The sequence below is a fragment of the Myxine glutinosa genome, chromosome 7 (assembly GCF_964187855.1).
Source record: "Myxine glutinosa chromosome 7, kmMyxGlut1.1, whole genome shotgun sequence".
NCBI lineage: Eukaryota > Metazoa > Chordata > Myxini > Myxiniformes > Myxinidae > Myxine > Myxine glutinosa.
In genome coordinates, this window is record NC_136267.1 from 65,610,536 (window position 1) to 65,637,748 (window position 27,213).

The following is a 27,213-nucleotide window of genomic DNA, read 5'->3' on the forward strand; positions in this document are numbered from 1 at the left end:
TACTGTTTTCTGTGTAGTCGTCCTGCATTTGATTCAGCAATCGGGCCCTTCACCTGCACTCGTTTCACGAATGGTCACAAATGGTGACTTGCTTGCACACTTCAGTTCTGGTGATTATGTAGATGCAAAGGCTTTGCGATGGCTGGCCTCAGGTCCGTTTTGACCATGAATCAAATCCAGATCGAGATAACCCAAATGTTAAAATTGCCATCCACATCCTATGCGTTGTGGAGCTTTCTATTCCTAATCTGCACCAACTTACAGATGTATATGCAAGATCCAGTGTTGTTTTTGTTTAACTAACTTGGCTAAAATAAAAGGATCTCACCCAATAAGTAAGAATATAACATAAATCAAAGAAAATTATTTTTTAATTTTTGACTTGAAAAGGTGCTCGGGTTGCCGGACTGTGTTCTTTGCTGCTGTCTCTTTTTCAGTTGACCAATTTCTATTCGAAATTGCTCTTCAGTTTGGCCTTGAGTTTTCATGTTCACATAAAAATTCTACACATGAGTGACCCTTTGAGATTGTAGTGTTTCCTTGTAAATAGTTTATGGGAAATGTACTTATTTTCCTATATTGGGCATGTTTTGCAAAAGTGAAACAATCATAACAGGCATTCTTTATTTTTAATACAACCACGCATGCTCGGAATGTTTGCGATTCACGTGCTCAAGATGAGCACACATGATCTCTGTTGACCAATGAGCATGGAGCTGTGAATTTTAGCAGGCCCAATGTGTAGAAAGTGATGAAGGAGACGAGTGAGCACCAGGTCTGGCCCTTTTCCTTTTTTCCACCTTTTGGTGATTTGGGACTCTGAACATTTAAATAAATAACGAATCCTAGGATAGGTATATTTTATACCGCTTCTACGCCATGGAAGTTTTGACTTTCTCAAAGTTATAAAGTGATTATGACTAAGGCCTTGTATTGCCATTAACAGATGGTAAAGTACCAGTGGATACAAGTTATTGTCTTTTTTGTTAATGACTTCAATCATGGTGATGTTTGCACTCTCATTCGCAAGACATAGTCACTTAATGAAACTAGATGGTATTCATAGAATACTTACCGTGTGCAGTCAACTTGGTGTGAGCCAACTCTTCTGTTTTTAACGTTTCTTTTTTTGGGATCCAATATGGCTGCCAGATCACGTGAACGATGATATCATAAATTTATATTCTCTAAATAATTGTTGCATAGATCATGCTCAATACATTTCAAACTGATCAGACTAAGTGTTGTCCCTGTCGAATTATGACGTCATAATTAAGGCACCAATGACATCATCGTTAACAACACCTATTCCCCATATGGAGTTATTTACAATGAGCCATGTTTCAATTTTTTCCATGGAGCAGTTTTGGAGATATAGAGGTGCAACGTTTTTTGGTTTTTCCAAGATGGCGCCTGTAACACATGACCTATGACGTCATGTACTTTAGAATATTAAAATATTCCAAAGGAGGAGGCGCTCCTATGATGAAAATTTCGTGGCCATCACCATAGTTGCTCAAATTTTTAAAAATAATGATCGGATGGATGTGTTGTATTTGTCGAATTATGACGTCATAACGAAGGCACCGATTACATCATCATTAACATATCTTATCCCCCATGGAGAGTCTGTGACAATTTTTTTTTTTTTTTTGTATACAAGATCGAGGCTCGTGAAAGAGCTAACATTAATCACACAGAAAGACAAACCGACACATAAAACATATAATATGGGGAGCGGTAGACAAGATGGGGAGAGAGGGGAAAGGACACAAACACAACATTTGAGAGCAGGGACATCGAGAGATCTGTCGGAGGGAGAGGGCTTTGGGGGGGGGGTGGGAGGCATGGGAAGGGGGGGGGGGGGTGGGAGAGGTATAAAACATATGGACACTGCCAGGACTTCCAGGAAAGAAGTTGGAATTTCAAACAAAGTGGCTCTGGGGTGAATTAGCAGGGGTAGAAAAGATCAAGGTTTTGGATGGGGGAAGATAAGAGATGGTGGTGAACAGCTGTTTTAAAGACCTGGAGGGAGGAGTGGGATTGAAGGGAGTGTGGGAGTTTGTTCCAGAGGCTGGAGAAAAGAGGAATGAAAGAGTGAAGGTGAGCAGAGAGCCGAGATTTCGGCAGTTTAACCATCAGAGGGTTGCTCGCAGATGTTGTGCGACCTGTAGGAATATTTGGGGGACAAAGCACAGAGAGAGCTGGGGGAGCAAGGCCGGAGAGGAGTCGGTGGAAGACAGAAAGACCACCTACCTGCCTGCGGTGAGTGAGTGAAATGCCCTCGGAGATAGCTTCATCGCGGGAGATTCCAATGATTCTGAAAGCTTTGGTTTCAACAGCGTGAAGCCGAGCTAGGTGTGAGGCAGGAGCACCGGCCCATAGGGGAGAACAGTATTCCATTGAGCTGTGGATGAAAGCCTTGTATGTGGTGAGGAGCTCAGGTGTGCCTGGGAAGGACTTCGCACGACGGAGGATGCCCAGTCGGCGACTGGCTTTGGAGGCCAGCTTGGAAATGTGGTTTTCCCAAGAAAGATCATGGCAGATAGTGAGACCCAAAAGCTTGAGCGACAGAACTTCTTGGAGAGGATTGTTGAGAAAGTAGATGGGAGGGTTGTTCAGTCGGTCTTTTCGGAGAGACATAGTAAGAGTGTGAGATTTGTCAGGATTGAAAGACATGTTCCACTTGTTTGACCAGTCTGTGAGTTTGTCCAGGTCTTCAGAGAGTGAGGAGGCTGCAGACTGCCGATCTGAGGGAAGAGGAATGGAGCGGCAGAGAGTGGAGTCATCAGCAAAGAGACAGAGAGGATTTTCCAGAGAGTCGGAGAGATCATTGATAAAGACCAGAAAAAGCACAGGGCCCAGAACACTGCCTTGGGGATCTCCAGCCTGAACAGGAAGGGGAGATGAGAGAAATCCATTCAGGGCCACACGTTGACTACGACCAGAGAGGAAGTCCGCAAGCCATGCATGGAGATTTCCATGGATACCATAGGAGGATAGTTTGGTGAGCAGAGCTGGGTGCCAGACCATATCGAAGGCCCGTGATATGTCAAGGGAGACAGCTCTGATTTCTTGTTTGGCATTGACTACCTCCATCCATTGTTGAGACAGCAGAAGCAGCATGTCCAGAGTAGAATGACCTGGTCTGAATCCAAATTGATGATCGGAGATCAAGCCATTGGAGAAGAGGAAGGATTTGATATCCGAAGCAATGATGGATTCCATGACTTTGCTGATAATTTGGAGCAGGCTGATTGGTCTGTCCCACAGAATCAGTCGACGCTGATTGGTCTGTAGTTGCAAGGATCTGTTTTTGCACCTTTTTTGTGTAAAGTGGTAATGTTTGCTGATTTCCAGGATGCTGGCAGATGACGTTGAGCAAAAGAGAGGGTGAAAAGAACAGAGAGAGGGTGAGATAGAGTGGCAGAGCAGGATTTTAGTACCCGTGGGCTGATGCTGTCTGGTCCAGTTGCAGAATCAGAGGCGAGGTTTGACAAAAACTCCTACACCTTGTCAGGAGAGAAGGACACAGAGTCCAGGAGCAGTTGGGTTCGACTGGGTAAGGTGGGAACAGAGAGAGAGATGGGTTTGGGACACAAGATTGTGAGGCAAACACAGAGTTGAGGCATTCGGCTTTGTCACGTGCGGTGTCAACTGTGTAGCCATTTGAGGTAAGCGAGGGGATGGAGAGGGAACAAACACCAGAAACGGATTTGACCAGACGCCACCAGGATTTGGAGGAAGGAGACAGGTTTGAGAGTTCATTCTTGAGTGTGGAGAGATAGTGCTTCCTGGCACTCCTGAGGGTAGACACACACTTGTTCCGAGCTTGGTGGAAGGAACTGAGATTGCCTTCAGTTGGATTAGCCTTCCAAGAGGCAAAGGCAAATTGTTTCAGGGATGGGATAAATCTGTGCATGAGAGAGAGCAGTTTGCTTTGGAAGAATTCCCAGGAAGAATTGATGTCAGAGGCAGTGGAGATGGGAGACCAGTCCAGATGATTGATGGCTGCTTGAAGACCATGCCAGTCGGCCTGAGTGAATTGCCAGACTCGTCGACGCTGAGGAGGCTCTCTGAGAATGGCCAGAGAGATGTCCACTTTAACAAGCACATGATCAGAAGAACCAATTGGAGCAGAAGAAGCGCAGCAGACATTAGCAGGGAAGTTTGTCATAACCAAGTCTAGAAGAGAAGATACTCCATTGGCTGAGATCCGGGTCAGGAAATTGAAAGATTGTGTCAGTCCCAGTGAGTCACAGAAGTCCTTTGCTGAGGTGCCATGACTGGTGAGAGAGGAACCCACACCCAGCCAGCTAGCATGATGACAGTTGAAGTCGCCACATATGAGTAAGAGGGAGTTGGGATGAGTGGATAGAAGTTGGTCCATGTTGTCAGAAAGTGAAATGTAAATGGAGTCATCACTGTTTGGAGGACGGTACAGAACACATATGAACAAAAGGTGGGAGTGGAGAGGAAGCCGTAGCCAGAGGTACTCCTGGGGGTGAGGTGGAGAGAGGGCAGTGCAAGGAGAGTGAGGAAGAGAGTTTTTGATAAAGATAGCCACCCCACCACCAGGACGAGGCTCAGGTCTATCATACCAGAGGAGGGAGTAACCAGGAAGAGATATTAAGGAATCAGAGACATCTTTTGAAGGAGGAAAGTTTCTGTTCAGCAGATCAAGTCTGGATTGTCAGAAGCAACCTGTGTGGAGAGATCAGTCAGGTTTGAGCGAAGGCCCCGGATGTTTGAGGTCCATACCGTTAATGAAGAGAGAGGGGGAGCATCGGGTACAGGACAGGGGAGGGGAGGGGTAGGGTAAGGTGAAGGATGAGAGGGGGAGGTAGGGAGAGCAGTTGATAGTGTGTCAGAGATTACAGAATAGTTACAAGAAAGGGAAAGATGAGGAGGACGAAAGGTTTGATGGTGTGAAGGGATGAGGCACAGTGAGGGGTTGTTTGAGGGGTGGGGGGCAGAGGAAAGTAGAAGGTTGGGGGAGGTGGAGGTATGAGATAGAAGGGAGACGAAGTGGGGAGGAGGCAGCTTTGAGGAGGAGGGGTGAGGAGGGAGTATTGGAGAGGAATGGTATGGGGGGAAATTTGAATGGGAGGGGTTGGGGGGGGAGTTTTGAAGGGGAGGAGTGAGGGGGGAGTTTAGGAGGAGAGGGGAAAGGGGGGAGTTTAGGAGTGGAGGGACAAGGGGGGAATTTAGGAGTGTAGGGGCAAGGGGGGGATTTGGAGGGGAGGGGCAAGGGGGGAGTTTAGGAGGGGAAGGGCAAGGGGGGAGTTTAGGAGTGTAGGGGCAAGGGGGGGATTTGGAGGGGAGGGGCAAGGGGGGAGTTTAGGAGGGGAAGGGCAAGGGGGGAGTTTAGGAGTGGAGGGGCAAGGGGGGAGTTTCGGAGTGTAGGGGCAAGGGGGGGATTTGGAGGAGAGGGGCAAGAGGGGAGTTTAGAAAGTGGATGATTAATGAAAGACGAACATTGATAACAAATTGGGTTTATTGTGATTTTCAAGTTAGCAATCCGATTAAGAACGATGGAGGAGGGATGGAATTAAGGTGAATTTAGAACATGTAGTGAGGGAGACGTATAAGAGATTGAATTTATTTTTATTGAAGTGGAATGAGTTGGAGAGGAAATTGAAAAGAGCCTTTTAAATAGGAAGAAAAACAGCGTGTTGTAATATACCACTGAATAAAACACTGAAGGGAAAAGTTTAAACATATTTAATAATATTTAAACAGAACGGTGAACAATCTTATATTCACAAAATACCAACGGGGAGAGGGCCGAGAGGGACAACCACGAGTCACGTGAACAGGGCAAAAGGTGGATGGCAAGGAGATAATGGGGGCGGGGCAGACAGCACACCTGGACAGAAGTACACAATGAGACAACAGCACACGTGGAGAAAGGAAAATAAATGTTTTCACTAAATACTCGACTATTTTATACAGGTATAAAAGATTAACACCAAGAATCACCCGAGGGACACACGTAAGCTAAATACAGTTTCGACAAAAATACAATTGTGAACAATTACTTAACTTCGAGCGTGCCTTGAAGATCGTGGAACAGCTTCGAAAAACCGTGACCGCCCCGACAAGATCTCGCGAGATCTCGCGACAATGAGCCAGGTCTCAATTTTTTCCATGGAGTGGTTTCAGAGATATAGACGTGCGATGTTTTTCCAAGATGGCGCCTGCACCACGTGACCTATGATGTCATAATAATCAGTGAAATATTCTACAGGGGGAGGCCCTCCTATGGTGAAAATTTCGTGTCAATCGCACCAAGAATTGCAGAGAAAAAAATTCGTACTGATCGAATCAAGTGTTGTACTTGTCAAATTATGACGTCATAATTAAAGTACCGATGACATCATCATTAACATATCTTATACCCCAAGTGGAGTACTTGACAATGAGCCATGTTTCAGTTATTTTCCGTGGAGTGGTTTCGGAGATATAGAGGTGCAACCTTTTTTCGATTTTTCCAAGATGGCGCCTGTACCACTTGACATATGACGTAATAATTATCATTTAAAAAATTCCACAGGAGGAGCCGCTCATATTCTGAAAATTTCGTGCCAATCGGACTAGCAATTGCAAAGGAATTTTTTTTTTCATACTGATCAGATCAAGTGTTTTACTTGTCGAATTATGACGTCATAATTGAGGCACCGATGACATCATCATCAACATATCTTATTCCCCATGGTGAGTTCTTGACAATGAGCTATGTTTCCATTTTTTCCATTGAGCGGTTTGGAAGATATAGAGATGTAACTTTTTTCCAAGATGGCGTCTGTACCACGTGACCTATGACGTCATAATATGCACTAAAATATTATACAGGAGGAGGCCCTCCTATGTTGAAAATTTCATGTCAATCGGACCAACGGTTGCCGAGAAAATGAATTTTTAAAATGCAGACACGGCACACACTTTACTTCACTGAAATGCACACACGTATGTACGTACATGAATGCTAAACCCCGCTTTTTGCTTCGCGAGCGCAGGTTAATAAGTTTATCCAGTCCAGTTCAATGCATCCTCTTAAGGCCCATGCAGCAACCATCCTCACCTTGCATACATCTTTGGTAAGTGGAAATTAGTAACCTACTGGATTTCCCTTCATTGGTGACCCTGGTGTGATCTTTTTTGAGGTATGAGAATTCTGCTTCATAGTCTCTTTCGACCATATCTTTGGCTGTGTTGGTCGTGGGCCTCAAGCTACCTCCGTTTTGGCTGAATGATACAACTATCTGGTTTTGCAGAAAGAGGCTCAATTCCTCACGGAGGTGATTACCACCCAAGAGACATGCTTACGTTGTGGCTTCACCCTAAACTGGATGTTCCCAGGAGGTTCGTGATTTGCTCATCGAACCATCCAGGACCAATCCCTATGATGTGTTGAAAGTGGAACCGATGCTTCTGCACCCGAACAAAATGTTTGTATTTACAGCACTAACCCTTGATCTCTGTGGAACCGGGCGACCAGAAACCATTGCAGTTGCCTCACAGGAGGAGGCATCTCTTAGCGGACAACACCTTAATCGGAGGACTAAATTCTCCAACAACTTCTCTTCCAACATCTGCAGAGCAGTGCCAGGCTTACTTAGTGGGTAGAGGCAAATCAGTGAATATCGAGCAACTTGCTGACATGGCCAACAATATCGGTGAGGTCACCATCCCAGCTTCTTCCACCATCGGAACAGTTGCCACAAAATCAACTGGAGCAACAGCACGAGTTCCAACCAACACAGACATCAAATGTCTGCAGCAGCAGGTAGACCAATTAACAGCTCAGGTGCATGCTCTTACCTGTCATCTGAAGGAGTAGAAAGGCAGAAACAGGACCGAACAGATGCATAATGCCAAAATTGTCACGCGGTTACAGCCCGAGTACCAGACGTCACTCAAGAGGCAAATGCTGGTATAATTGGTGTTCTGGCTCAGATGCACATAAATGTGTTCCTCCCTCCTCTTTCACAACTCACCCTTTCTGCCAACCAGGGAAACAGGGAAGCCAGTGATTGGGGGCAATGAGTGCAGCTGGTGACCCCAACAGTCACATAATTAATATCATAGACAAACTCACGAGGTATCAAATTTTGGTTTGATACAGCTGCTCAAATTGGCGTTATTCGACCTTCTAGAGTTAAATGTCACCACTCATCATCTCAATTCAAACTTCAGGCTTTGAACAAGTCTTCTCTCCCTATATGTGATGATTGATAAATGACACTAGAAATTTGTTTGAGGGGGACATGTAGATGGCCTAAGGAAATCAACTCCGATGATGGGATGATGGGAGAGACGTACCCACTCCCATCATCGGAGTTGATTTCCTTAGGCAGTTTGGCTTGCTGGTAGATGTCATATACCAAAATCGTATTGACTGCCCTATTATAGCCTTGCTGTTAAAATGGATCAACTCAGACTTTCCATCAGACTCAGACAGACTCATCATCAGACTCAGATCAACTCAGACTTTTTTTCTATCAGCCTGAAGTTTGCGAAGCCAGAGGGGCCTACATGCTATGATCTCCTTTCTCTCTCACACGATTGTCCAGGTGGGCTTCAACCTAGAAGCTCACAGTTCAACTTTCTGTTCTGGCGACCTCAGCGGGTGGATTTTGTTGTGGGTTTGAACCAGTCCCATCATAATGGCCAGTCCTACTCATCAAAATACATTGCTCTTCCCCAGTAGCCATTTGGGTGCTTTCAAACCTTGAGGTGGTAGGTGTGGGGGGGTGGGGGGGAGCTCTTCATCTGGCATCATATCTTTATCTGTCAGATAAAGATCTTGATTGTTTTCTTTATCACTCTCATCATCTTTTTAGTACTCCCTTTATCTCTTAGGTCATGATTGTTCTCTGCGCATGTCCGATGACCTTTGACCTTTTGAGCTCAAAAATAGTTGCTTTCCAGATTTAGTGACTCATTATACAAAAAAAAACCCACTGTTTAGAGGCCATTTTTCCCCGCAAAGCGGGGGTTGGCCTTTTTCGGGGACCGTGGTTGTTGTTGTTTTTTGGTCCCCTTTTTGAAGCAATGTTTTGCGGCCGGATGCCCTTCCTGCAGCCAACCCTGTTTGTCGCCTTTTTACGACACACAGGGAATTACCAGTGAACTGGTACTCAATTAGCCGACCTCAGAAGGATGATAGGCTGAGTCAACCCCCCTGGCGTTAATTCAACGATCGACCGGGATTCGAACCCAGGATCCTTGGTATCCTAAGCTGGCACCCTAGCCGCTAGCCCAACACCAGGCTCATTATACAAATGCTGTTCAATTTTCAAGTCAATCGGATGAAAAATGTTGATTTTAGAAATTCGACCTCCAGGTGACCTTTGACCTCAAAATCAACAGGCTTCTCAATTGTGACGACCTCTACACCTTCGTGAGGTTTCATGATGATCGGTTTAAAATTGTGACCTGTAGGCGAGTAACAAACAGACAATACCAAATGCAACCGACCAATATACTTGAAAAATCTTCGATTTTGCAAGTAATCAGGCCACATTTAAAGCCTTCTAAGACCATGATTTTGCTCCTTCGGCAATGGAACACGTTACTCTTGCCACCGAACACTCACCCCGAACCAACTCATGATCTACGTAGCTTTCAGCACAACCTACAAGCCAACATGCTGCAGAAGATGCACGACGGATGATGGGACTTTCAGTCTTAATTCATCTATCTATAATTCCAGTAATCTCTGTGTGTTTGTTTGTACGTTTGTACGTTTGTACGTTTGTACGTTTGTTTGTTTGTCTGTGACCGCTGTTTCTCGACAACCACGGGTCCGATATACTTTAAACTTGCCAGGTATATTGCTGGGGACCCGAGGATGTGCCTTTTCAAGGTTTGAAATTAATCGGACAAGTACTTACCGAGCTATGGCGATTTAGCCGTTCGCCGTTCGCTTTGGCGTTGCGAATGGACCAAACCATTCATGTAAATAGAGGGGGGGGGGGGGTTCTGTGGTCGTTACTGCCACGTGGTTTCAAAGTTTTTTTTTGTTGTTGTTGTTTGCACGCATGTTTTTTTGCACCCACGTACGGGCACGCCCTAGGATGTTTACACACACACACCCCTACACAAATTTTTTTTTTTTTTTTTTTTTTTTGGCAAGGAACGGGCACCCACGTACGGGCACGTCCTAGCTTATATATAGTACGGGCATGCCCTAGTACATGATTAACCCCAAAACAATTTTTAAAATGTTTTTGTGTTTTGTTTTGTTTTTATAATTTTTTTTAAAATTTAGTTTGATTTCGTGTTCTTCTTTATTCGGTGGCATGCGGTGGTCACATCGCAACGGGTTCTTGCCTGAACCTGACATGGCAGCCGATGCAACTATGAATAAGAGTTAAGCAATCCATTAATATGTGCCCTTTTATTATCAGTGCTGTCACTAAGTATTCCTTTAACACAGGTTCTCATAGAATAATGCGTAGCGACAGGCAAGGAGTCGGGCCGACGATTCGTGTGATTTTTCTATCCGGATGCCTCGAGGAAGGAATAATTGCTTTGCCAGTCTTGGGTCATTACAAGCCTGTTTAGTTTCTGCCAGGCCACACTTTTTTGAGGCCGACCGAACTGAAGGAAAATACATTGGTTGAAATCTGTAACAATCGTTCCATACCTGGTTTGTAATCATCATGGGACGTTACGGAACTTCCACTCGGTTTTTAATACGGTTAAATTGAGTGTTTCATGGTGGTTGAATGTTTATGATATTCCAGGCATGTGATAACAAGTAAAAATCTTGAATACATTTTGAACCAATTCCTGAATGCCAACTTTGATTTGATAAACAAAATATTGTATAGACTTCACAATCGGTGGCTTCTCTGGGTTTTTTTTAACCATATCTCCTCCAGTCTAGATCCCGCTGCCATCTCTCTTAGCCCTCTGACCCTCTTCAGATCCTTCAGGGTGTAACAAGTAACCCCCTCATGGTTAATCTTCCCAAATCCAAGATTACTGCATATCTCCATTCTTTTGTCCCCCTTTTTTCTCCCCTTTGTGGAACCATCTTCTTGAAGCTGTTTAAGCAAACTCTACCCTCCAGGGCTGCAAGAAAGCGGTGCACTAACATCTCATGTCTTTGCCCATTCCTATCCGTGACCATAACTCCTCATATTAACCTGACTAAACTCAATCATTTTATTTGCAGGTTACAGTTTTCTCCTCTCTCTCTTCTCTCTCTTCTCTCTCTTCTCTCTTCTCTCTTCTCTCTTCTCTCTTCTCTCTTCTCTCTCTCTCTCTCTCTCTCTCTCTCTCTCTCACTCTCACTCTCACTCTCGTTCTCTTTCTCTTTCTCTTTCTCTTTCTCTTTCTCTGTTCATTCATTCCCTCACTTGTTTTGTCCACCTGTGGAGGCCCCACTGCCCCATTGTCAGTCCCTTGCCTTTTTACCCTCCGTCACCTCACTCTTGCATGAGCATAGATCTTGTATTAAAAATGAGGGAAAGATTAACCTTCTAGATTTAAAAGTGTTTGTATTTGCAGGAAGTGAATTGCTCATTGCTGAGTACATACAGGAAACCAAACAAGCAATGTTTTTGAAGAAACACTAAATTGCATGCAACAGTGTCTGCTATGAATGTTGCTGCAAAAGCATCAAATCAAACAGGAAATAATCATTGTAAAATTATCTTTCATATAAAAATGTATTATTTAGTAAATAAATGTTAATTGTAAAAAGAGAATGAGCAGGATGAAAAATAGAACACGATAAATGTCAAATGTAAATGAAAGGGAAAAAATAATCTATATCTGTCCCAACTCAGGTGAGAACTTCCTTTACCTTGGATATGGTAAACTGAATAGGAGGATGAGTGCTCTGAGACAAAAAAGACAACCACAATATTGAAGAGTAGGGGTTTCTCAACGTCGTATCTATTTTACTAAGTTGCTGCTAATGAGTTTTACGTGATTATCTGTGACGAACGATTTTGATTTTTGTCCCACTATGTCCCAAAGGGTCAAAGAATAACTGGCCAGGAATATCACAATCCTCTTTGAAGTCTAATTTCACATACATCTCATTGTTAGTGATTTCATCCTTCATAAGTGCAAATAAGGAATGTAGGTAACGGTGAGGGGTAGGGAAGAACACAAGCAGCGGACAGATTTATACAGAAGAAAATTTTGAGGGGGAAGCACTAATGGATGTAGAAACATCATGGTTTTGGTTGGAGGATGATCTGAGATGGTGGAGAACAGCTGTCGTGAAGACATGAAGAGAAGAAAGAGTTTGAAGATAATGTGTGTTTGTTCCGCAGAAGGAAAAAAATAGAAGAACAATGAGTGGAGGTGAGTAGTAATTCAGGATTTTGGGAGTTTTACTAGAAGGAGTCTGCTGGTGGAGGATGACAAAGCACGGAGAGTGCAGAGGGTGCTAGACCAGAAAGGAGATGGTAGAAGACAGAGAGACCACCGGCCTGTCTGTGATGGGGAAGTGATAGGTCCATAAACTCAACTTAATCGACAGAGATTCCAATGATGTTGAACGCCTTAGTTTCCATGGTGTCAAGCTGAGCAAGGCACCAGCCCAGAGAGGAGAGCGGTACTCCATCAAGCTGTGGATGAAAGCCTTGTAGGAAGTTCAGGTGTGCCAAGGAAGGACTTTGAGTGATGGAGGATGCCCAGTCGCCGACTAGCTTTGGAGGCCAACTTTGAAGTGTGTTTTCCCAAGAAAGATCATGGCCGATAGGGAGACTCAGGCGTTTGAATGACTGGATTTCTTCTAGAGGTTTGTTGAGAAAGTGGATGGGAGGGTTTGTTGTACAGTCCTTTCAAAAAGAGGGTGAGAGTGTGGGATTTATCAGGGTTAAAAGACATATTCCAAGTGATTGACCTGATTGTTATTTTGTCAAGGTCTGAAAACAGGGAAGAGGCTGCTGGCTGTCTGTTAGAGGGATGAGGGGTGTCAAGGCACAGGATGGAGTCATCAGCAAATAGATAAAGAGGATTTTCCTGAGTCAGAGAGATCATTGATGAAGGTGAGGAATAGGACTGGGCCAGAACATTGCCTTGGTGCACTCCAGTCTTGACAGGGAGAGAAGAAGAAAGGTTTCCGTTGAGAGCTACACATTGGCTACACGATTAGAGGAAGTGAGTAAGCTATCCATGTGTGGAGTAGGCCTCAGATGCCATAGGCAGAGAGTTTGAAGAGCAAGTAAAATGCCAGACTGTATTGAAAGCCTGAGGCCACAATTAAATCCTTTTTAGACCATATAACTTCATTTTTCCATCTCAATCCCACAATAAATAAAATAAAGAATTACACCGAACCGCACTACAAGTCCACAACTGCATCAACATAGACATCTTCACATAATTGTTACTATTGCCACGTATGACAAAAATGTCGAAATATGTCATGAAGGCAATCCGTAAAAGGATTGTATTGTGGTGTCATTCCTACCTTGTCGCATTTCTTATCATTCCTTCCTACATTGTCTGGTTGTTTTGGGGGTATTCCATCCATATTGTTTTTTCATCTTAAAAAATTTTTTTTTTTCTGACTTACCTATTCAAACAGATTCAAACAAAAGTAAGTTTTTTTCCCCGACAATGATTGGTGACTTATAGTAAGAAGTGGTTTAAATTCACCGCACTTTCACTCACACCCCACAGGCAGGTTGGTGGTCTTTCTGTCTTCTGTAGACTCCTCTCCGGCCTTGCCCCCCCAGCTCCATCTGTGCTCTGTCCCCCAAATATTCCTACAGGTCGCACAAGATCTGCCTGCAACCCTCTTCTGGTTAAACTGCCAAAATCAAGACTCTCTGCTCACCTTCACTCATTCATTCCTGTTTACTCCCACCTCTGGAACAAACTCCCTCACTCTCTTTAATCCCACTCCTCCCTCCAGGTCTTTAAAACAGTTGTTCACCACCATCTCTTATCTTCCCCCAACCAAAACCTTGATCTTTTCTACCCACGCTAATTCACCCCAGATCCACTTTTTTGAAATACTGACTTCTTTCCTGGAAGTCCTTGCTCTGTCCATGTGTTTTATACTTCTCCCACCCCCTCCACTCCCCCACCACCTTCCCACGTCTCCTCCCTCCAAGCCCTCCCCCTCCCACAGATCTCCCGATGTCCCTGCTCTCAAATGTTGTGTTTGTGTGCTTCCCCCTCTCTCCCCATCTTGTCTACCGCTCCCTTTATTATATGTTTTATGTGTCTGTTTTAATACTCCCGCTAGGGAGTAATGCATTCACTTGTGTGTGTGTGTCTGCGTGTGTGTGTGTGTGTGTGTGTGTGTGTGTTCGTGTGTTTGTGAATAAGATTTCTGGAAAAGTTCTGAACGGATTTGGATGAAAGTTGGTGGGATGATTGCCCTTGGGATAAGGAAGAATTGATTAGTTTTTGGTGAAGCTCAGGTTATTATTCCCGATCCAGGAATTTTATGAAAGATTTTTTTACCATTGGAAGATGGGGCTCATTTTTTTTAAACATTATCTTCTATATATTCTATATTTAACATTGTGATATGAAAATAGTTTTCATATTTGTTGTAAATGTAGTTTAAACTCGTGGTTATGCGTTAGAGCGGTGTATTTTTTTTAGCAGCGTCGTCTTCAATGTTCTTTTTTTTTTTCTAATAAAGACATATTCTGTCATTTTAAAACCACCAAAGTGTGTATTAGGTTTCCCCGTTTCATAAAATGTATCGTTTGATACGTATAATGCTTTAAAACTGTTTTTTTTTTTTTTAACCTCAGAAGAGATATCAACATTTACCTCAGCGAATGTCATTCGCGGTGTCAGTATTTTATGAACTTATAAAGACTTAGTTCCAGATTTGTCAATGGCTGATTGGCTGATTCAATGGCTGATTTTCAAGTTTATTACTCCCGCTAGGGAGTAACGCATTCGATCGTGTCCGTCCGTGTGTGTGTGTGTGTTCGTATGTTCGTGTGTTCGTGTGTTTGTAAACAAGATATCTGGAAAAGTTCTGAACGGATTTGGATGAAAGTTGGTGGGATGATTTCCCTTGGGATAAGGAAGAATTGATTCATTTTTGGTGAAGCTCAGGATATTATTCCGGATCCAGGAATTTTTTTGGGAAAATTTTTTGGGAAAGATTTTTTCTGTTTTACTGCATTAAAGCTTTTATTCTTATTCTTAAATGATGTTTTTCTCCTCTAATTCTGAGATATATCAAAATAAATTATCTGACAGTTAGGGCTTACTTTCTTTTTCATTTATTGTTTTGGGGAGAGGGGATGTTAAACAAAACGTATTATTCCAACTAAACCCACGGCGGGAGTATGCGCTCTACTGAGTGGCGTTCTAGTTTTTTGTGTGATTAATGTTAGCTTTTCACGAGCCTCGATCTTGTATACAACAACAACAACAAGAACTACAAAAAAATTGTTTTTTATGTTACTCTTATTCCTCCACAGGAAAGAGTGATCCATTTTGTGTGGTGGAGTTGGATAATGATCGTCTGCTTACTCACACTGTCTACAAGACCCTCAACCCACAATGGAACAAGGTCTTCACATTGTAAGAATTTTATTGTCCTTATTGGAGAGAGAGTATGTGAGAGAGAGAGAGAGAGAGAGAGAGAGAGAGAGAGTGTGTGTGTGTGTGTGTGTGTGTGTGTGTGTGTGTGTGTGTGTGTGTGTGTGTGTGTGTGTGTGTGTGTGTGAATATATCTGGAGGAAAACCTTTTGACCTTCCCTCATGCTTCTCATAGCAAAAGTTGCAAAAGTTCCCTGGAAAAGGGTGAATTTATTAATGTATTCTTTGCCCTGCCAGTAACATAAGAGACTTTCACTCGGTGCTGGAAGTGACGGTGTATGATGAAGATCGAGACCGCTCTGTTGACTTTCTTGGGAAGATCGCCATACCAGTGCTCTCCGTGAGTCTTAAACTTTTACAGCATTTGCTTTTGAGTTGAAGTGACAGGAAGATCTCATAGCTATTCCTGTATGACTAACATATTGTTAGGTGCCATTGGTAATATATATAACGTGTGACATTTGTATCCAAGCAGTCGGCAAATATCCCACTGTGTAGAACAGCCATTGTGTGACAAATCCCTCAACCTCGATCCAAGTTGATCTTTCACCAATCAACTTTTCATTGATGCGCATGCTGGTTACATCATCTCTGGGTGCTTTTCCATTGGTGCAGGGCCCTTGGTAGATTATTTCAGGAATTAGGACTTGGCTAATTTATCGATCGGTACTGAATATCCTACTTTTTCGAAAGGATCTTTGGCGTCCACTAGAACACTCTCTTGGAAGGTGGGCACATTCAACGATGGAACTCTCTACCTGCAAAGCAGACGACAGGTTAATTATGGTTGGGCCGAGAATCTAATCCAGACTAGACAATAGTCAGGTTCACTATGTCAATCAATTATATTTCGTTCAAAATCATGGTAGATTAGCAAACCTATACATTTTTGGAAAGGTTATAGCATAAGGAAACTAAAAATCAATGTTTACAATTGGAGAGATACCTGTATGGTGGCCATTTTGGATTTTCAAAATGGCCACTGTAAAATTCATATTTTGTTCTATTTCTGCCTCTAATTACCCTAAAAACTTTTAAAAATATACTAAACCTATATTTTCAGGGACAAGGAATCCAATGAAAGTATCAAATTAGTGCTATGGGGAATGGTAAGACACTAATCAAAGGTTTTGAATTGCAAAATACTGTCTTTATATTCGCGATAAGTTGCATAATCAAATACATGTTATCATTTTGTACAGGCAGTTAATAACATCAAAATGTGTCACAATAATTCATATCACCAAACATACACGATTACAGAATATGCCATTTAGAGTTCGTCATCACTGTCCTGTGTGTCGTATCCGACAATATAGTCCGCATCGTTTTCACAGTCCGTTCCACACAAGCAAAGGTCGGTCAAATTGATTGGCAAATCGAATTGGTCGAATGGTCGATCGAATCGAATTCGATGAATCAAATCGAATCGAATCGATCGAATTGGTCGAATGGTCGAATGGTCGATCGAAACGATTGGTCGAATGGTCGAATGGTCGAATTGGTCGAATGGAATTGGTCGATTGGTCGAATTGGTCGAATGGTCGAATTGGTCGAATGGAATTGGTCGATTGGTCGAATTGGTCGAATCGAATTGGTCGGAATTGGCAAATGTAAACATTGATTTTCAGATTTTCCATGTAATAACGTTTCCAAAAATGTATAGGTTTGCTAATCTACCATGATTTTGAACGAAAAAACATAGTGAACCTGACTACAACCCAAAGGCGAGAGCGCGCAACTTCTGAGCTTTTTTCTCAGCTCAACGACTCAAAGTACTAAATTTTAAACAATCTCGAACCAACATTCTACTTGACACGTTTATTTTGTTAAATTTCTGTTGCCTGCACTTCCACGGCCGGCAATAGGTCATGCTAAAGCCTCAAATGAGACGCCTCTGTCGGTGTTTTTTTAGCATAGCAGTAAATGAAGATGCAAGGTGGTTTCAGAGGGTCTCCTTGATGATAGGTCTTGTCTGTAAAATGCATTGTGTCCATGTGTGGTGACTAACACTCGCTTTATAGGCAACTAATCTGTATAGATTTGTTATAAGCTTACCACCAACTTGGTGTTTACTCAGCCAACCTTTGAAGGACCTGTCAACATTTTTTCAGATCAAAAACGGAGAACACAAGGCGCTTGCACTGAAAAACAAGCATTTAACCGGATGCACGAAGGGAATCGTGCATTTGGAGATGGATGTTATTTGTAATCCGGTGAGTAATACACATAAGTCAATATCCAGCTCGTAACAAACAACCCTAGGCTGAAAACCATTGCGCAGACTTGATGGGCCTAATGCCCTCCTGCATTGAAGTTCCTTGCAAGGGAAAGCATATATTTATGCCTCCCCATATAGTAGAGGGGGTATATCTGTTGTAGGGCTCGTTACTACAATTAGTGTCCCCAATTTTTAACTATACCCCAGATTTTAGTACACACCTCGGAGTACTAAACCACCACTTAGGTTGTTTATTTTCTTCCTTTTTCTGCCAATGTCCGAACTGTATCTCGGAGCGGGCTACAACTTTTGGAATGAAATTTTGCATTAATAATGAGAATAGAAAGTACGTGGTGTTGACATGTTATTTTTACCTTGACCTATTTTTAAGGTCATGACATAATTAAAGATATTTCAATATTTTCACCTTAACTCGAAGGTTTGTCCAATCAGAATGGCATTGCCCACTCTAGGTAGATTAGAGCAAGTCACATTTAGACTTAAATTACATCATACCCCTCTGGGTTAAAGGTCAAGGTCTTAGAACTGTAGGAGTACTAAACCATCATTTAGATTTGTTTTATTTCTTCCTTGTTTGTGTCCAAGCTATATCTAGGACCTGGCAGGGACTTTCAGAATGAATTTTGCATCAATAATGGGAATACAAAGTATACGGGTTTGCCATATTTTTTTGACATTGACCTAATTTTAAGGTCATAACCTGGGGTTGACATATTTTTTTGACCTTGACCTATTTTTGAGGTCATGACCTAATTACAGAAAATGTTATATTTGTTACCATAACTTGACTAATTTCAGTCCGATCGGAACAAAATTGGCCTCTTTAGATAGCATTGAGTGAGTTGATAAGGTATATTATTCAAGTTTTTAATCATAACGAATAATTTTCCTTCAATTTTCATGATGTTGAGTTTTATGGATAGATTGTAGATGGGACACATTTTATTTATTCATAATGTTGTAGTCCATAATGACATTTATGGACCTTCATAATGTCCTAAATGTTGAAGGTCAAGGTCATATGACGGTCTGAAAAAAATATGGCCATCATTGGATTGTGCGTGCCGGGGGAGGCCTATCCTTGGTCATTACTTTGTGATTGCAGACACATAGTTATTTTTCTTATTGTCCACTCTTCTTTGAATATAGAAACTGTTGTCATTTGCATATACTGTGTTCCATCATAGATCAAAGCGAGCCTAAGAACATTTCGTCCAAAAGAAATCAAGTACTTGGAAGCTGAACCGAAATTATCTAAGCAGGTAAGTGCTTGGTTACACTTAGAGGGTAATAAGTATATAACCTTACTTGCTCTACCACACAGGTATTCACCCATCCATCCAGTTCGGCATCCACCCTAATGGTCAACTCATCCAACCCATCCATCATTAATGCTTCACTTTATTTCTTACACAAGGACCTTTGGTGCAGGATGAGGCCATTTGGTCCATCATGCCTGCACTAACTAACTCCAGTATTGTTACCTATCCATACATAAGCTACCTACCATCCACGTAAGCCAATATTCCCATACCCCTCTATCCCCAATGCATCTATGTATCTATCCATATCCATTTTCCTCTTTCTGCCCAACTCATCTACTCTCTTCTCCCCTCTATTCTTTGTGTTAATTTATCATCTACTTGCTTGACATGTAGATATAGTCTCTTTATTGCCAGTGTTCTCATTCTGCTGTCATTATTACAGTGTATTATGTTCCCTTTTCAGTTGATGTTGAAAAACTTCTCTCGTGCTCGAGGCTGCGTAATGGCTGTTGTGGGTGCCATCCAGTTTGTGAACAGCTGTTTCCAATGGGAATGTCCGCAGCGCAGTTTTGCGGCCTTTCTTGTGAGTTGCTGTTTTGTCCTGCGAGGTAGTCATTCCAATTTGATGTAGTTGATTCAATTGTTTGGTGTTATTTAATGCATTTTGCATAATATCATTTTGTTTCGATACGTCAGTAAGATGAGTACGATTTTGAGTCCAATATTTTGAGTTTTATTTTGAAATATTTTGAAAATATTTATATTTTGAGTCGAAGTTGAGTTTTAACATCTTGATCTTTTCAGAGTGTATTTAATAGTTGAAGTTTTTTGCCATGGTATACACAAAAGAGTAGTATCTAATGACCATAATGGATGGCAAAAGTCATTTGGCTAGACAACCCCCCCCCCCTCACCTTCCCAGCCATTGGTGCAGGTGGGATAGCTGTAATCAGAGCAAGTCCCATGCCCAGATGCATGGGGAGGGTTAGTGGCAGGAAAGGCATCCGGCTGTAAAACAACCTGTCAAATCCGAAGGAAGGTTAATATGAATGGGAATGGCAGCCATGCTAGGGCGTACCCTGTCAGCGACACGCAGAGTACCTGCCCAGACTGTGAGAAATGAGCATGGTGGGTTACCGTCCAGTGGTCAAAAACGGCCAAATAAGGAAGTTAGAATGAGAGGTGAAATGCTGACCAAACTTAAAATAACAAGTCTAACTGTTTGGTACCTTGACAGGTATCGGTAGTGAAGTAACCGACCTGATGGTTAGAAAAGGAATACAAATCACGTGTCTTCAGGAAACAAAGTGGCAGGGAAATAAAGCAAGATAAATTGGTGGTGGATGTAAACTTGATTACCATGGACAGGATGGGAGAATAAATGGTGTCGGAGTAGTATACTGTGTGAATAAATGGTGTCGGAGTAGTATACTGTATGAATAAATGGTGTTGGAGTCGTATACTGTGTGAATAAATGGTGTTGGAGTAGTATACTGTGTGAATAAATGGTGTTGGAGTGGTATACTGTGTGAGTAAATGGTGTCGGAGTAGTATACTGTGTGAATAAATGGTGTCGGAGTAGTATACTGTGTGAATAAATGGTGTTGGAGTAGTATACTGTGTGAATAAATGGTGTCGGAGTAGTATACTGTGTGAATAAATGGTGTCGGAGTAGTATACATAAATGGTGTCGGAGTAGTATACTGTGTGAATAAATGGTGTCGGAGTAGTATACTGTGTGAATAAATGGTGTTGGAGTAGTATACTGTGTGAATAAATGGTGTCGGAGTAGTATACTGTGTGAATAAATGGTGTCGGAGAAGTATACTGTGTGAATAAATGGTGTCGGAGTAGTATACTGTATGAATAAATGGTGTCGGGGTCGTATACTGTGTGAATAAATGGTGTCGGAGTAGTATACTGTGTGAATAAATGGTGTCGGAGTAGTATACTGTGTGAATAAATGGTGTCGGAGTAGTATACTGTGTGAATAAATGGTGTCGGAGTAGTATACTGTGTGAATAAATGGTGTTGGAGTAGTATACTGTGTGAATAAATGGTGTCGGAGTAGTATACTGTGTGAATAAATGGTGTTGGATTAGTATACTGTGTGAATAAATGGTGTCGGAGTAGTATACTGTGTGAATAAATGAAGGACAAGATGCTGGCAGAGGATGTAGTTATTGACAGAATCATTAGAAAAAAGCTATAAATGGTTGGTGAAATGTAGATCATAGTCAGTTGTTGTGCGCCACAGTGTGGGCGTGGACCCGAGGAGAAAGAAGAATTCTGGGAACAAATGGACAATGTAATGCAATTAGTGGTGGCAGGACATATACATGGACATGCATGGAGAGAAAGATTGGTATTTGAGGATATCCATGGTGGACATGGTCTTGGAGAAGTAAATGAGGAAGGAGCTAAGATCTTGGAGTTCGCCATGTTGTACCAAGTGGTTATACTCAACACTTAGCATCAAAAACGTAGGAGCGACCTTATAACTTCTAACAGTAGTAGTCGTTGGACTACCTCTTGGTTAGGAAAGTAGAATGCAGCAAGGAATTTCAAAGTCTTCCCAAGCGAGTCACTGACCTTACACATTACACCAACAATGCTCCTATCATAAGAGAACAGCAGATGGCAGAAATGTTGGTGCAATTAATTGCTTCTGGTTGCATCATTCCTGAGAGGTCTGGCTATGCTGTTGATGCGGTGCTCCCCACCACAGGTCAGGACAGTAATTTGGATTTGGTACAACACACAATGGCTTTATTCTTTCAAAAAGGTACCGTTGGGTTTTTGAAGTCCACTAGAGAATGACCGATCAGTGAGAGAGTGAGAGGGAGTGAGAGACAGTGACAGAGACAGAGAGACAGAGCGAGAGAAAGACAGAGACAGAGAGACACAGAGACACTAAACAACACCAAACTCAACTTTTAACATGAGGCACACACGGCCATTAACCTCAGGAAAAGTAACTTCTCAGAGCACTCTGGGTGCTGGTCACCCCATATAATGGCATTGTTTTTCCTCTCTGGAATCAGCGGGGAATTTCAATCGGAAAATATCCCCCACCCTCCCCATTTGATGTCAATTCATGGGTTTTGTCCCGGTTCTGTCCTGTAAATGCTGCGCATCAAGCAAGGAAGCAGTATGTTCCATTTTAAGGTCTTGGATATGACTGTGCCAGTGTCAAAATCTAACAGATGACCTCACAGACAGATATAATTCTCCAACCACTAAATACATCCTTGATAGCATTTCCCCACAATGTTCAGCTAACATACTTCCACTTAACTACAGACTGATCAGCTTCCAATCATCATCAAGTTCATGGAATCCATCATCACAGTTAATATGAAATCCTTCCGTTTCTCCAACAGCCTCATCTCAGATCACCAATTTGGATTAAAACCATGAAACCTTTTCGGATTAAAAACCCTTTCGGATTTTCTTTTCGGATTTCGGATTAAATTTGGATTAAAACCATGAAAAGGATTAAAACCTTTTCAATCCTGACAAATCTCACACTCTTACTATGTATCTCCGAAAAGACCGACTGGACAACCCTCCCATCTACTTTCTCAACATTCCTCTCCAAGAAGTTCTGTCGCTCAAGCTTTTGGGTCTCACTATCTGCCATGATCTTTCTTGGGAAAACCACATTTCCAAGCTGGCCTCCAAAGCCAGTCGCCGACTGGGCATCCTCCGTCGTGCGAAGTCCTTCCTTGGCACACCTGAGCTCCTCACCACATACAAGGCTTTCATCCACAACTCAATGGAATACTGTTCTCCCCTCTGGGCCGGTGCTCCTGCCTCACACCTAGCTCAGCTTCACGCTGTTGAAACCAAAGCTTTCAGAATCATTGGAATCTCCCGCGATGAAGATAACTCCGAGGACCTTTCACTCACTCACCGCAGGCAGGTTGGTGGTCTTTCTGTCTTCCACCGACTCCTCTCCGGCCTCTCCGGTCTCCGGCCCAGCTCTCTCTGGGCTCTGTCCCCCAAATATTCCTACAGGTCGCACAAGATCTGCCTGCAACCCTCTTATGGTTAAACTGCCAAAATCTAGGCTCTCTGCTCACCTTCACTCTTTCATTCCCCTTTTCTCCCGCCTCTGGAACAAACTCCCTCACTCCCTTCAATCTCCCTCCTCCCTCCAGGTCTTTAAAACAGCTGTTCACCACCATCTCTTATCTACCCCCATCCAAAACCTTGATCTTTTCTACCCCCGCTAATTCACCCCAGATCCACTTTTTTTTAAATTCCAACTTCTTTCCTGGAAGTCCTGGCAGTGTCCATATGTTTTATACCTCTCCCACCTCCCCCCAAGCCCTCTGCCTCCCACATATCTCTCGATGTCCATGCTTTCAAATGTTGTGTTTGTGTCCTTCCCCCTCTCTCCCCATCTTGTCTACCACTCCCCTTATTATGTGTTTTTTGGGTCGGTTTGACTTTTTGTGTGATTAATGTTAGCTCTTTCACGAGCCTCGATCTTGCATACAAAAAAAAAAAAAAAAGTCACTCCCCCTTGGGCATGGTGTTTCTACTGCTAGGATGGAGGCCCTCAATGTCAGATATGGGATGCTTTTGATATAGTCTGGCTCCCTGCCTTATTCTACAAATTCTCTGCTTATGGCATCCAAGGCCAACCGCACTCTTGGGTTACTAACTTCCTCTACTCTCATAGCCAATGTGTAGATCTCAACAGCATCCTTTAATCTCCTCTTCGCTGTCAAGGCTGGAGTGCCCCAAGGCAGTGGTCTGGGCCCAGTCTTATTCCTGATCTTCATCAGTGATCCACCTCACTTTCTGGAAAATCCACTTTCCCTATATACTAATGACTACATCATTTGCTGTGATATTCCTCATCCTTCAAACGGGCAGGCTGCAGCCTCTTCCCTCTCTTCAAATCTTGAAAAAAAATCACAAGCTGGTCAAACACTTGGAATAAGTATTTAAATCCAGACAAATCTCACACTCTCACTATCTCTCCCTGAAAGGACCGTCTGGCAAACCCTCGTATCTACTTTCTTAACAATCTTTTTTGAGAAATTTCATTCACTCGAACTCCTTTGTCTCACTATCAGCCATGATATTTCTTGGGCAAACCACATTACAAAGTTGGCCTCCATAGCTGCCCGCCGACTGGCCATCCTGCGACGTACAAAGTCCTTCCTTGGCACACCTGAACTCCTCTCCACCTACAAGGCCTTCATCCACAGCTTGATGGAGTAGTGCTCTCCCCTCTGGGCTGGATCCCCTGCCTCACATCTTGCTCAGCTTGACGCTGTAGAAACCAAGGCCTTCAAGATTATTGGAATCTCCCGCGATGAAGCTGAGTTTATGAGTCTATCACTTTGCCAATGCCGACAGGTTGGTGGTCTCTCTGTCTTCTACCACCTCCTTTCTGGTCTGCCTGCCCTACCACCTCTCCTCTGCTCTTTTTGTGTTGTCCCCCCGCCCCCAAGGTTTCTGCAGGTCACACACGGTACATCATAAACCCACTTCTGGTTAAAACCACCGTTTAGAGGCCATTTCCCCCCCCCCCCGCAAAGCAGGGGTTGGCCTTTTTTGGGGACCGTGGTTGTTGTTGTTTTTTGGTCCCCTTTTTGAAGCAATGTTTTATGGCCGGATGCCCTTCCTGCCGCCAACCCTGTTTGTCGCCTTTTTACGACACACAGGGAATTACCAGTGAACTGGTACTCAATTAGCCGACCTCGGAAGGATGACAGGCTGAGTCAACCCCCCTGGCGTTAATTCAGCGATCGACCGGGATTCGAACCCAGGATCCTTGGATCCGAAACTGGCACCCTAACCGCTAGCCCAACACCAGGCTTAAACCCACTTCTGGTTAAACTATCTAAATACAGGATCACCTACACTCATTCATTCTTATTTATTCATGCCTGTGGAAACAACTTCCACATTCCTCTGAATCTCATTGTTGGCTCCATGTCTTCAAGACATCTGTTCACCACCATCTCAGATTGTTTCCAATACAACACCATGATCTTTTCTACCCTTATTAACACCCATGCCCCTCCCTGCAATGCAATCCCTCCTGTTTCCCAATTTCCAGTTTTCCCTCCTGAGAGTTTCTTATGCATCCATCTTGTCCACCCCATACATCCTCCCCTGCCCTTCATTCCTCCCTACACCTATTGTTTGTCCAAATCTCCCTTTATCTTGGCCTTAAACTCTGCTGTTGGTGTTCCCACCCTCCCCAAAGCCTCAACTGTTCCTTTTGTCCTGTGTGTCCTGATGCATTCTCGCTCTTCCACGAACCTGGACTATGTATACAAAAATTTTTTTTTCCTCGTGGGCCTTTGCAAGTTCAATTTTGAGCTTTGCAAGTTACATCCCAGATTATGCAGAGTCCTTCAGTAATCGCTTTCGCAACTTTCATGGCGAGTTGCGTAAGAATTGAAATTGGTTGAGATGGAGGGGGAAGGTTGGTATAAAAAGGAAAGAGGGAAGGCCAGGAATTGAGTGCATGTTTGAGAGGTATATTGTTCAGGTGACCGTCACATGAGACGTCCGAATAATCGAGTGGCCATCATTCAGTTACCCAGGAAGCATTTCAAAATTCTTCCTTTTGTGTCTTGTTTGGATTGCGATTGGAGCATTTTAAAACACTGCACACAAGTGGATTCCTTTGACTTCATTGTGAAACGTTCCACAGATCACCACCAGATGTCTAAGGTCAGGGTAATTAGTGTGATTACTGACACAGCTGTTGTAGAAAAAAAAACCCACCAACCATCGTGGAAGTGAAACACGAAACCAAAACAGACGTGCTTCTTTGGTGCATGCGACCACTGCCACACAATGCGCAAGTAGGCTTTTGGCTTAAGAGGTCCCTAGGCCGCAATTATGATGACATAAGGAATCTAAGGAAGCGTTAAAGTGGAAATGTTTTGGGGACTTAACGGGCAGCTTCGTGCTCAAAATATGGAGGGCCTTCCCTACTATCCACCTCCTCCTGTCATGTTCCCCGCAGATCTTTCTCGTGGCAGTGTGGAACTTTGATCTGTACATGTTGCCCCTCATTCTGCTGTTGCTGCTGGGAAGGAACTACTTGCTGCTGACGAGGACCAACGACGGAGGTTTTCCTGTTGTACGGCCCACCTGTCGTTTTTAACTCACGTAATTAACCCCTGTAGCCTCAGGGGACACAGGTGCAGGCCTGGTGTGTTCAGGAATTGGCAAGGACATGGCCATATTAGCCCGACACTAACCTTAGCCCTGAACGTGGGCCTCCACGAACATTGATTTATTGATCTTCATTTTGTCGATTGATTAATTTTAATCTGAAAAGACAAACACAGGTGTGCAGCACCGGTTACATAGTACAGCACATTGATTGTTGATTACTTCAACCTATTATTGCGACAACAGTTCTTTTGAAGTGCATATAACAACTTAGTAATGTAGTTATTGCTGAAAGAAGAAACATTTTAAGCTTCTTTAATTGAAATGATTCACAAATATCATGAAGATTATTGGAAATTGCAGCATTGGCGAAACAGTCCACTGCGGTCTTCCGAAGACGAGGGACGGTCTTTGTCCAAAAGAGGATAATTTGTTTTTCTTTGTCTTTATTAGGAGGTTGACTGTGTTATGATGGAGGATGAAGAAGAAGAAGAGGAAAAGGATGACAAGGTTGGATAACATATATCTCTCAAAAGCTTTCAATTAACTCTTTCTTAAAAAGTCCGAAAGGTGTTTGGAATTGCGCGATATATGAAAGGGAGTTCAGATGTTCTCGGAATGAGACAGTCCATGAAGTGCAAACATTATTTTGAAGTTTTTATATATATATAGTTTAATATATATAATTAGTAAAGAAACACCGTATTTTTCTCATTCATGCATTAAAAATTAAGAAATAAACCGTCGGTATTTATTTATTATTTTTTTGTGTACAAGATCGAGGCTCGTTTAAGAGCTATCATTAATCACATAAAAACAAACCGACACATAAAACATAAGATAAAGGGAGCGGGAGAGAAGATGGGGAGAGAGGGGGAAGCACACAAGTACAACCGTGGAGAACAGGGACATCGGGAGATCTGTGGGAGGGAGAGGGCTTGGGGGAGGAGGCATGGGAAGGGGTGTGGGGGTGGGAGCGGTATAAAACACATGGACACT

The 27,213-nt window shown here is 43.0% G+C and overlaps 1 protein-coding gene across 15 annotated transcripts in view; it reads left to right on the forward strand.

Moving 5' to 3' along the window:
• The window catches only part of MCTP1 (multiple C2 and transmembrane domain containing 1), a 264,386-nt gene that overhangs the window by 169,589 nt on the left and 67,584 nt on the right, over positions 1-27,213 (forward strand). For 14 of the 15 annotated variants that reach the window (XM_068122490.2, XM_068122489.2, XM_068122491.2 and 11 more), the window contains 7 exons: positions 15,432-15,534; positions 15,790-15,892; positions 17,667-17,768; positions 18,982-19,056; positions 19,523-19,642; positions 26,063-26,179; positions 26,668-26,724. In XM_068122490.2, coding sequence (XP_067978591.2) covers positions 15,432-15,534; positions 15,790-15,892; positions 17,667-17,768; positions 18,982-19,056; positions 19,523-19,642; positions 26,063-26,179; positions 26,668-26,724 — 677 coding nt within the window. Of the gene's footprint in view, positions 1-15,431; positions 15,535-15,789; positions 15,893-17,666; positions 17,769-18,981; positions 19,057-19,522; positions 19,643-26,062; positions 26,209-26,667; positions 26,725-27,213 lie in introns of all 15 variants that reach the window. The other variant, XR_013624092.1, reaches the window with a different exon arrangement.